Source organism: Mustela putorius, unplaced genomic scaffold, assembly GCF_011764305.1.
Source record: "Mustela putorius furo isolate JIRA1106 unplaced genomic scaffold, ASM1176430v1.1 tig00000224_pilon_pilon_pilon, whole genome shotgun sequence".
NCBI classification, from domain to species: Eukaryota; Metazoa; Chordata; class Mammalia; order Carnivora; family Mustelidae; genus Mustela; species Mustela putorius.
In genome coordinates, this window is record NW_025421321.1 from 31,786,346 (window position 1) to 31,799,101 (window position 12,756).

Consider the following 12,756-nt stretch of genomic DNA (forward strand, 5'->3'; position numbering starts at 1 on the left):
AAATTTTGTTCCATTAAATACTAGAGCTTTATTTAACTTAACTATTCCTTAATTTTTGTTTATATTTATATGGTTCCTAATTTCCTCTTTTTAAAATAATAACTCAGTGATAGACATTCCTTTTTTTTTGTGACAGACATTATTAGACATGAAATTTTTTCTGTGTTCAGGATTATTTTCTTGGCATAGAGTTGCAGAAATAGAATTACTGGTGCAAAGCTTAGGAGATATTAGGCCTCTGGATAAACACTGTAGAACTGGTAGTTTTGCTTTGTTTCTTTCCTGGTTTGGGAGGAGGTTATTTTCTTTAGTAATAGGAAGTAGGGTTTCAGTGGAGATGATCTTCATCTTATTATGTGCTGAGATTGTGCTTACCCTTGACTGAATGTTTACATGTTAATTCCTGTAATAATTTACTGCAACAAAAGGGTTTTCCCCAGACCCTTGTTTGATTTCGACATACAGTTATGTGCATTTTTCTAAGCCACACCCTATTGCTGTTACCTAATGTTGGGAGATTGCAGGTCACTCTCTTTTAAATGTACATAGACTTCCTAAGACAAATTCTGTAGACAAGATAACTTGTTCTGTAGACAAGTTAAGCTTTGCTTTGCTACAGACTGGATTTTGACCTGTTCCTCACTTAATACAAATATCTTTTTTTTTTTTAATACTAAGTGATCATCTCATTATTTTATATTGTTTCCCTTCATGGTCTCATTCAGCATTTCTGGTTTGGTTCACCAGTAATTAAATCCCAGAAGTACACTATTTTAGAGATAGAAGCAAGTTTCCTAATTTGCAGTCCTTTCATTTTATAGATGAGGAAACCAAGGCTTATACAGTTTAAGTGTTTGATCCAAAGTTACTCATTCAGTGGCAGAACTGGGGTTAGAATTTAGTCATTTCTCTGTGAGGTGCTTTTTTCCATAGTAACAGGGAACATGCTACTTTATGATTAACTCCTATGATTGCCTTTACTTGGTATTTAAGGCTCTTGTTTACAGGCTTGCCAGTAGCCCATCCCTGTGCGAGAGTAGATGCTTTATTTTCTTACTTAATTTTTTTCAAGAGTTATTTATTTTAGAGAGCAAGTACACACGTGTGTTGTGGAGAAGCAGACAGAGGAGAGGATCTTTGAGCAGACTCCCTACTGAACATGGGCCCCCTCACCCCTGCCTCCATGCAGGGCTCCATTACGCTACCCATGAGATCATGACCTGAGCTGAAACCAAGTCAGTGACTTAAACCGACTGAGCCATCCAGGTGCCCCCAGGAGATGCTTTCTTGTCCAGTCAAGTTGTCCAGTTACTCAAGTTTCACTGTTGACTTTAACTCTGGTTCTTGCATATTTTATATTATACAGGGATTTTCTTTTAATCAGTATTCCAGAGTTTTGGTGCTTGATGCTTTTTCTAGAAAACGAAATCTTAAATTGACAATCTAGCCGTTGCCAAAGGTTGGCTTGAGACTTCTGATATTTATGAAAGACAGGCTAATAGATAGGCTAACTATCTAATTTTCCAACCTGCTCTGTTAAGTAAACCAGTAGTAAGTAAACTTGTCCTTTCACCTTTCCACAGAACTGCCTTCAGTGAATTGTGATTCAGTGTAATTTGTTTTTATAGAAGGCTTATAATGAAAATATCTATGTGAATAGGACTTCTTTTTCAAAACTCTACTTGAAGACATGTATAGTTTTCTAACACAGGCATTCTTTAGTGTGGAACCAGTGCTGAAAAAACATTTCCATCCAGTTGAATTTACTATTTGCATACTTTAAACTATTAAGTCAGTAAAGACAATAGTAATGAATGGTGTTTTGGAGTTTGTAAAATGTTTCCACATTACCTAATTTGACATAGCAGTCTTGGAATGCTACTAAATATAACTATTCCCATTTTACAGTTTAGGAAATAGGTATAAAGAGGTTGTAACTCTGAGGAAGTAGTGGAACAAAACTGGAACTGAGATAGTTTGCCCATTAATCCTGCATTCTTTCTTTTTTAAAAAGATTTTATTTAAGTTCAATTGAATTAGTACATACTATAGTATTTGTTTCAGGGGTAGAATTTAATGATTCATCAGTTGCATATAACACTCAATGCTCATTACATCAAACACCCTCCTTAAAGCCCATCACCCAATTACCCTATTGCCCCACCCGTATCCCCTCCAGGGACACTCAGTTTGTTTTGTATTCCTTCTATTATACTATGGTACCTCTCAAAGTAAACCTATTTCCCTTTTTTGCTTTAGCCTTCCCAAATTCAGAGCTAAACTCTGTTTTAATTTGTATGTAACACCCCAGATATTCAACACCTCCTCTTACTTTATAAGTTTTAATTGATTTTTGCTTTATGTAATTGTATTTTCGGTATTGTATATAAAATAATTTCGTGATTTCTGCCCCAAATCTTTCAGAAAGTAGAGAGGTCATAAATACTAAGATAAATTGGTTTATATCTATGAAGAATGATCACTGTATTATGGCTGTGTTGGTACTTCTGTTTTCTCTCTAATGGTTTATCTAAATCTTTGCTTTAGGCACTATGTTGATACACTTAAAAACATTTTAAAAAAATTTTTCTTTGGATGAAAGATGTAAGTATGAGACTAGCACTTACCATATCTCAACAAATATTTGAAGATGTTGTCATCAAGTAGATTAATAAGCTTTATGATAGTAGTATCAATGAACAGAAAACTTGCTATTTTTATCACACATTTAGAAATTGCATACTTAAACTTCAGTTATAGAAGATGCTCTTTACTAAAGTGGGTAATTGTCAATATGTATATATATTGATATATATGTGCAAATATGTATGTATATATACATATGTATGTATATTATATGTAAATATATGTATATATTACATATAAATAAAAATGTAAGTATATGAATATATGTATGCATGTATATACATTTATATTACACGTAAATGTATATGTAAATGTGTGTGTGTATATATATCCCCAGTATTTACATATTGACAATATAGAGACACACACAAATACACTTTCTGTTTTACTCTCTTCTGGCTGGAATCAACCTTTCTGGGTGATAGAAGGGCCAAAAGAGCAACATAAACAGCAGATTGGTGTATCTGTCATAATTCCACATTAAAAGAATGAGTTTCTGGCATTTCTAAGTCTAAGATTTTTTCCAGACAGTATGCCAATGAGTAGTACAGGCCAGACAGTATAGGTATATGACTATATGATTTAGTACCTATTTGTCTATGACTGAAGTTGGTGGTAGGGAACAAGAGATATGCTCCATACCTAGAAGTGTATTCCAACATGCAAGCCCAAGTTAACTTCTTTCAAATTTGTCTTAAAGTTTAATGGAGAACTCAAATTCTTTTCATCAGCTTTTGTCAGTACAAATCCTTCCCAAAATCTTCCCAGGAGCCATCTAGACCTCTAGTGGTTTCTTTCTTTATTTTTTTTAAATTGTGGTGAAATGTGCATTGTAAAATTTGTCATTTTAACCATTCAAGAATTTTCGAATTTGTTTTTTCTTCACTGTGGTTGACTCTTAACTGTATCTCAGTTAAACTGTATCTCAGCTGTTTAAATGTGTTTCTTAAAATAGTTCTGGAGAAAGTGGGTAAGAATCTTCTTAAAGTGTACAATATCTATCAAAGGACAGTCTACTAAATTGCAGGGCATCTGAGGTTAGTAATATAACTGTGAAGATGATCTATAAACTTTAAAAGTAAGGAGGAGTTAAGCAGTTGTGGAATTGCCTTCTTTTTGTTTTCAGAAAGACTAATTGGTCTTCAGATGGTAGTTACTTCAAGTTAAGACATGGAACATAATTCCTTTTTCAGGTTTTTCACAAAAGAGAATGTGAATAAGGAAATCTGAAGAACAAACTTTTTCTTAAAAAGTTGTAAATAGGCACTAATATATACTACTTGAGAAAAATGTAGCTACTGTAGTAACAAAGCTTTTGACAGCGAGCTGATTCAAAGCATCAGAAAACTTTACACCCTGGATCTCTCTATATATTACCCAGCAGATTCTATCCAAAGAATTTTCTTAGAATTGAAGTACATATTCTGATAAGACCTGAAACTAAGTTATGGTTAAAATAAGTAAGGATTAAATATAGTGCCACTCCTTACTTTAACTAGAAAATAGCTTGAGGCCTAAGCAGAATATGAACTTTAAGTGTTTGGGTAAAAGACCTCTGGGGACTGATGAAGCTAGATAAGCTATAATAATATTGGTGTAATATATGTTATTTTTTTAAAGATGTATTTATTTTAGAGCACATAAGCAGGGGGAGGGGCAAAGGGAGAGGGAGAAAATCTCAAGCAGACTCCCTGCTGAACCCAGATCCTGGCGCGGGGCTTGATCTTACCATCCTGAGATCATGACCTGAGCCAAAATCAAGAGTTGGCCATTTAACTGACTAAACCAGGCATATTAGGTAACGGAGAGTCTTACATACCATAATAAGTAGCTTAGACTTTATCATATGGTGTTTTAGTCAGGGTAATGATAGGTAGATCACTCTCACAGCTTTGTGGAGGTGAGATTTGAGGTAGTGGTGGCAGTGGGGGGAGGGAGAAACTAAAGATGAGGATATTAATCAGGAAGTAGTATTCCAGGTTGAGATGATTAAAACCTGAATTATAGGGATGCCTGGGTGGCTCACTCGGTTGAGCTGCTGCCTTTGGCTTGTTTTATGATCCTGGGGTCCTGGGATTGAGTCCTGCATCGGCCTCCTTGCTTAGTGGGGAGCCTGCTTCTCTATCTGCCTCTGCCTGCCACTCTGCCTGCTTATGCTCGCTTGCGCTCTCTCTTTCTCTCTCTCTATCTCTGACAAATAAATAAAATCTTAAAAAAAAAACCAACCTGAATTATAGTGGGGCTAGACTCTAGAAATATTTAAGAGCAATAATCAATAAAACTTGATGATTAGCTTTAATAGTTGTGAGTAGGTTATAGGGAATCAAGAGTGACAAATACCATATAAGAGGAGTAGATTTGGGTCTGGAGGGTAAAACAATGAGTTTGGTTTTGGATACGTTATATCTCAGATACGTTAAAGTAACCATAGATGAAATTGCTCATGCTAAACTCAACATCAGCAAGGCAGAACTTAACTAAGTTTCTACGTGTGGCCCTCCCAGAAAAAGAAGGCGTATGTCAACTAGTTAGTGCTTGTCTATTTCGCACAAGTTACCAAACCCTGCTCCAAAACTTCCCTTTGCTCCATATAAGGAAACTAATCCAATTAGCAAATGCCGGGTAGAACTTCCTTGTTCCTGCTTACTTAGTGCTGTAAATATCTCTTGCCTTGGGGCAGCTGGGTGGCTCAGTCAGTTCTACTCAGTTTCAGTTCAGGCTGTGATCTCATGGGTCCTGGGATTGAGACCCAAGTCCTGCTCCACACTCACAGGAGAGTCTGTTTGAACATTCTCTCCCTCTGCCTCTCTTTCTGTTCATACTCTCTCTCTCTGAAATAAATGAATTAAAAAAAAAAAATCTCTTCCCTTTACAGTTTTTTGGATTTCCTTTCCTTTTTGTTTTTTGAAAAAATATTTTATTTATTTATTTATTCAGAGAAAGAGAGAGAGGCAGAGGGAGAAGCAGGCTCCCTGTGGAGCAGGGGGTCAATGAGGGTCAATCTCAGGACCCCGAGATCAGGACCTGAGTGGAAGGCAGACGCTTAACAGACTGAGCACCCAGGTGCTCCTGGACTTCCTTTCTAACTACCAGACTGGATGCTGCCTGATCCATGAATCATTTGAATAAAACCTTCCTATGTTAGTAAATTGTCTGTGGAAAATTTTCATTTAACAGATATTATCTAGTCAAAGAGATATTTATTTGTTCATTTGTATCTAACGGTATTTACAGAATTCCATACCTGCTGCTAATAAGATGGTGAGCAAAAGGGACACAAATATTGCCTTTAAGAATCTTACGGCGTAGTGGGAGAAACCGTTAACCAGAAGGTATAATAAAAAGTGACATTTATTGTGGTAGAAGCACAGGATGCTATTGTACTTCACAGAGAAGGGACAATTTTTTTTTTTAAGATTTTATTTATTTATTTGATAGAGAGAAAGATCACAAGTAGGCAGAGAGGCAGGCAGAGAGAGAGGCTGATGCAGAGAGCCTGATGCGGGGCTCGATCCCAGGACCCTGAGATCATGACCTGAGCTGAACGCAGAGGCTTAACCCACTGAGTCACCCAGGCGCCCCACAGAGGGGACAATTAACAGTATGGCAATACCTCCGCAGGAACAGGATATATCAGTCTGAAACTCGGAGTTTTAGCAATTATGTCTCTCTGCTACTGATTCCTGAGAGTTGATAAAAACGTCAAGGGATAATATTATAGAACTGTTAAAGAAGAAAAGGCTAAAAGCAAGTAAAAAGCCATAGAAGGAGACAGAAATGAAATAGCAAGGTAAGAGAACTGAGTGTAACGGAAGCTGAATGTTTCAAGATGAAGAGCACAGTCTGTAGTGTTAGTATAGAAAGTGCTGATGAGCTAAATAGTAATAATTGATTTGGCAATTTGGAGGTCATTGGTGACTAGGTGGAAGCAGTTTCAGGTAAGTGATATTTAGTTAAAAGAGAAAATGTTAGTATATTTAAGGGCTAAGATTTTTTGCATAAAGCTAAAGAGCTGCAAGACAAAACACAAAGCAATGAATTAAACTTCTTTTATCTTAATTTTAAGTTGGAAATAACTGTTATATATTTTTAAAAAAAGTTTTATTTGTATTCACTGAAAAAGCCTAAAAGCTATAAAATCCTAGAGAAAATAAAAATGGAGAAATAGTAGGTTTTACATTTAAAGCAGGGAATGTATGAGTCTGGGACATCTTGCATCATAAAAGTAAAGCAGCTGCCAAAGACTAATTGATCCATAGCAAAAGGACAAAGAAGCCAAGATGAAGGGAGACAATTGGCACATCAAAACTGATAATGACTACAGGGGATTCAAACATATCAAGCACCTAAAAATCCATGTGTTCTTAGATTTTAATCTCTCTCTTTCTCTCTTTTATTGGGTGTGTGGAGGTTGTTGGGCCATCAACTCATTACTCTAAACCTGGAGTCAGAAAAACTATGGCCTATGGCCCAGGGCTCCAACCTAGTCCACTCACTATTGTAAGGCTGTGAGCTGGGAAGAGTTTCATAATGAATCAGTTACCATGGTAATCCACTGTAAACTTATGTAAACTGTAAATTATGAGTTCTTCTCTGACTTACACCTAACCTTTTTGAAATTGGTATAACAGTCTTCAAAATGAACTTAGATATGTTAATGGCAGAATATGGAGAGGGACTTATAAAAATTATACATAAAATTATATGTATATTCCAGTGATTGTCATACATACCTTTAGGGCATTACTTATAAAAATTATACATAAAAATAATAAAAATGAATTGGATACCCTTGTCATTATTATAAACCTTTTATTTTTAAACTTATAATTTTGGTGAAATCTTGGCATTTGCAACTATGTGGATGGAGCTAAAGTGTATTATGCTAAATGAAATAAGTCAGAGAAAGACAAATACCATATGATCTCACTCATATGTGAAATTTAAGGCAGAAAACAGATGAACATAAGGGAAGGGGGAAAAGAGAAAAAGGATAGAGGGAAACAAGCCATAAGAAACTCTTAATGATAGAGAACAATCTGAGGTTGATGGAGGGAGGTGGTGCGGGGCGGGGATGGGCTAGAAGGGTGATGGGGGATTAAAGAAGGCACTTGTGATGAGCACTGAGTGTTCTATGTAAGTGATAAAACACTGAATTCTACTCCAGAAACCAGTATTGCACTGTATGTTAACTAAGTAAAATTTAAATAAAAAATAAACTTAATTTTGGATAGTTTCAAACATAATAGAGAAAATGGTGTATGTAAACTGCTATTTTACCCATCACCCACCTTCATCAATTATCAATTCATGGTAACTTTAATTCATGTATATCCCTCCTCCTTTCTCCTCACTGGATTATTATAATTTCATTTGTACACATTCCATTATGCACTGTTTTCTTTTACAGAAACAACTTTTAATATATAACCTTGAAATACTGAAAACTTGAATAGTTATTTAGAAAAATGTTTTCCAGTTAATGTATACCAGTAGGCATCTTATTCTGAGTTCAAAATAATCGTGTATACTATGCTTTTCTTTTGGAATTTAATTGTCTAATGATAAATGTTAAGAGGAAGTGTTTTACCTGTTCTATGCCGTCTTCTTTCTTTTCTCCTTTTAAAAATAAAATATCACAACATTAATTATCTTAAATCTAATAAGGGCCTGTAATGAAAATTGTTAACAGAACCTTTTACTATAGCCCTAGTAGAAAGAGAAATGTTTTAAAATAATCCTAATTTAAACCAGGTTGAAATACTGAAAACTCAAGAGATAGCAACAGCCAAACCCAAAAAGTATGAAAGTATTCCAGTGATTGTCATACATACCTTTAGGGCTAATATCTTAACTGAAGTCAAATAAGTAGACTATGTCTATGTTTTTCCTTCTGTTCTTAAAATGATACCTTAAAACGTGGATGGCAAGTAAGTTTCATGTAAGTGCCAATTCTAGTTGATAAGTTGTGGTTACCTAGAGAATTGTGTTGAGAACGTTTATAAGGCCTCCCCCCCCTTCTCAGTGGAAAAGAATATGGTATTTGTGGGTTATTTGCTCTCATAACAACAATATACCTGTTGGCCCTGGTTTAGAATATCAAATGATGCTTTTAAAAGAGAAATCTTTGCTTACATTTATATGCCATTAGGCTGAAGAGAAAAGCTATGTGATAGTGCTACAATTTAATTTCTTTTTATTGATACATATTATATAGACATTAATTTACATATTCTCATCCTTGAAACAAGTAATTGTGTATAATTGGTGGGTATTTATAAGTATCAGTTATGCGTTTCTCTTATAGCTCTTAGTGCATGCATGCATATACCACTCATTTGGCACTATGCTTATGTTAACTTATTATTTATTTATTTAGTCTACCTTCCCAGTAAATTATATTTTCTAAAGCTTACCAGCAGCATTTTACTGTATTCCTCCCTGTAGTCTTAGCACCAAGAAATGCTTTGATGACAGTTGTATTTCTATAAAAATACACATTACTGTCTGTCATTAACTCAGAATTACTTGCTATTTTGGGATATTTTTGTATAGACCAGGATGTTTTGTTTAGTTATATAGTTCAGAAATTGTGTAACACTTCTAATATGATATTTCCATATCATGCTGTGAAATCTGGATTGTAATGCTTTCATAGGACATCTGAATTTTTTTTAAGTTTTTTTTTTTTTTAATTTTATTCATTTGTCAGTGAGCGAGAGATCACAAGTAGACAGGCAGAAAGAGAGGGGGAAGCAGGCAAAGAGCCCGATGTGGGGCTCCATCCCAGGACCCTGAGATCATGACCTGAGCCGAAGGCAGAGGCCCAATCCACTGAGCCACCCAGGCGCCCCTGAATTTTTTTTAGAACAGTAGATGGCTCTTGCCTTTAAGTAGATAAAAATATAAATCCTACAGTAAGATCGTTACTCTCTTGAAGATCTTAAGGGATGTAAAGTTAAGTCTCTCTCACAAAGTTGTTCAACAGTCTCTCTTCCCAGTAGTCAATAAATTATAATTTTTTAAAAAAGATTTTATTTATTCATTTGACAGAGATCACAAGTAGGCAGAGAGGCAGGCAGAGAGAGAGGAGGAAGCAGGCTCCCTGCTGAGCAGAGAGCCCGATGGGGGGCTTGATCCCAGGACCTTGGGATCATGACTTGAGCCGAAAGCAGAGGCTTTAACCCACTGAGCCACCCAGGCACCCCTCAATAAATTATTCTTATGACTAAACAAAACTAAAGACAAAAAACAAACAAACAAAAACCCCTACCCTGCTTTTTAATTTTTTATTTTTAAAAAATTTTCCTTGGACTTTAAAAACAGCCCAGGGTACTTTCTGTAGTTTTAAATAGAAATTGTTATGTCTGTAATCTTGGCATTTTTTGAGCTAAAAAACTTTATAAAACTTTTAAAAATAGACACCAAGTTTCACGGTATTAGTCATTATCAATCTTCCTTGAATCCATGCCAGTTTTTTTATGTAAAGGAAAATTAACCATGGCAGAAGGGTTAAGGTCTAAGATTTAGATTCTAGGACATCCAAAGAGATTGGTGTAATGAAGTGATTGCTTCTGACTCTGGTATGTTAGTCTTTTAAATATATACCACTGCTGTTTATTTTTCTCATAAAAACCAGTGGTTACTGCTTCATTTAGTTTCTTGTCAACTGTAACAGTCCCCATCTCTTAACTCTATTTGTCTTAGTCACAATAAGGGGTCCCATTAGGTAAAGGGCCAGACAATAAATATTTTAGGCTTTGCAGGCCAAGAAGCAAAACTGAAGATATTATGTAAGTATTTATAGATCAAGAGAGAAAAGTTCTCTAAGTTTTTATTAATAAAATTTAAAATATAATTGAGTATTCTGTGTGATACACATCTAATGGGAATGTGGAGATAGCATTTAATTTGAGGTTCAATTTAATTGAAGTTAGTTTTCTGTTATCAAACTCAACTGCAAATGTTCTGTTAATGTTGATCTCTGTTGATATTTTGTGTATTTCACCTTTGAAAATGTCCTTTCAAACAGGTAGGTGCTACCAGAAACTGACACCAGTCTATCAACAGCATCATATTTTATAGAATTCTGTTAGATTCTTCTCTTGATATTTGCCTTTTAGCATGTCATTACATTGCAGATTAATCATTTCCAATTGCTGTTTCTGGGAAGCTCCTCAATTGCACAGTTAATGGATTTTGAAATAGGAATATATACTTGGCATTTGTATTTAGGTCTGAAAAATGCTGCTGGAATTAGGGAGGCCAGTTGTTCTGATATTCCAGGACTGAGTGGTTTCTGAGGATTTGGGACTCGAAGTGCTAAAACTGGGACAGTTGTTTACTCTTACTAGAACTTAGTTTGCGATCAGAAAATATATCTATTTCAGATTTATGTGGAAATACAGATCTCAGTTCTTTCATTAATTCTTGACAACCCAACTTGACATTACTTTGTAATTCAAACAACATTAATAGCTTTACTTCATTTAGTAAAAATTTCATATATAGTAACTGTTTGCCTTGTAATTTTAGTTTTAATTCATCAAGGAACATGATCAAATTTGAAACAAGAGCTGATTTCAAAAGGCTATTCAATTTGATAATAGTAGTCAGTGGTGGTTCTCATTCAGAAAAATTTCAGTCTCAGCATAGAGCTAAAAAGAAAAAAAAGTCACTGCTTTTACCACAGCTTAAGTTTTTGAACTTCTGGATAGAAGGGCAAGTCAGGATATTCATCTTCTATTTTTGACAAAAATTCACAAAACTGAAAGTTGTGAAACTCACAGGAGTGAATGAAGTTCACCTTTGACATTTTTGGTTCAGTAACATATGACATATTTACATATTTTCTGCAAGTTAACGGTTGAGTAAATATTTAAACATTTAAAATTTTAAAATTAATTTTATTTTAAATAATAGATTTAAACACCTTAACTTTTTTTTTAAAAACACCTTTTTACAAGGTTATAAATTGTCTTTTTCCCCCTTCCATATATATTATCATAATCAGTTATAGCACATCTTAGCAGATTCTACTTTAGGTTGTACTGGAGTTTTCTCAACTTTGAAAATATTCTTGCCTAAAGTTGTTTTACACAGACTGTTCATAGAGACTAACTCTTCAGTTACTTCAAACTTTGCACTGACTCCTCAAATTAAAAAAAAAAAAAAAAAAAGCAGTTGAATAGTGTACATTTGTTGACCACAGAAGACCACTTGAAATCATCTTCTTTTCTCAACTTTTTGAGCAAATGTACTTGCCCAATGGCCAAAAGTCTTAAGTTTATTTCCTCTGGACACATCTTTTCATCTTCTGCAGTCAAACATGATTTCATTAACTCATCAGTGAATGGCTTTCCTTGCTTGACTAACAAATGAGCTACTGAGAAACTTAGTTTGGTCATACCTCATGTTTATTTTCTGTTAGTGAAGAAATTCTCCTATGATGAGACACTTCTTTGTAAATTTTCTACTTTTTCTCACTGTTGCTTGCCTGTGGGCAGGGGATACTATGAAGAGTCCTTTGGTGTTACTGTATATTGGATTCTTTTGAGCATAGCTATTTTATCATTACATTATAAACACAGTGCTTTACTTTTAATTCAGTAACAAAAGCCACATTCTACTGTGCTTCAAAAGTATGACATTTTGAGTTCTATTTTCTTTCCTTATTTTGATAATATGCGTATGCACTGTGGTATGGCAATGTGTGTGGCACTTGAAACTCTGTGCATTTATAGCCATGGTTACTACAATTGGCAGCGTGCTAAATAGCCAGGTAAAGTGCTACTCAGTTCTGTCATTGTAGCATGAAAACAGCCATAAACAATATGGAAAAGAATGAGCATGGCTGTGCTCCAATAAAACTTTATTTGTAGACATTGAAATTGAATTTCATATAATTTTCATGTGTCACAAAATTTTGACTTTTTCCAAAGTTCTTTTTACTTTTCCCAAACCATTTAAAATATAAAAACCATTCTAGTTGTGGGCCCTACAAAAACAAGTGACATAGGGGCTGAACTTTGTGGAACTTTAGTTTGGATAGACTTTTTTCACACTACAGTACTATTATATTTTATAGCCCTTACATTTATTTCTATCAAT

General features: G+C 34.7%; 1 protein-coding gene across 9 annotated transcripts in view; it reads right to left on the reverse strand.

Annotated features, from left to right (window-relative positions):
- The window catches only part of LOC101686034 (WD repeat containing planar cell polarity effector), a 531,713-nt gene that overhangs the window by 33,329 nt on the left and 485,628 nt on the right, over nt 1-12,756 (reverse strand). For 7 of the 9 annotated variants that reach the window (XM_045077902.1, XM_045077899.1, XM_045077900.1 and 4 more), the window contains one exon: nt 8,237-8,265. The exons of the other annotated variants lie outside the window; for them this stretch is intronic. In XM_045077902.1, the coding sequence (XP_044933837.1) occupies nt 8,237-8,265 (29 nt within the window). The remainder of the gene's footprint in view (nt 1-8,236; nt 8,266-12,756) is intronic. 9 annotated transcript variants of the gene reach the window in all.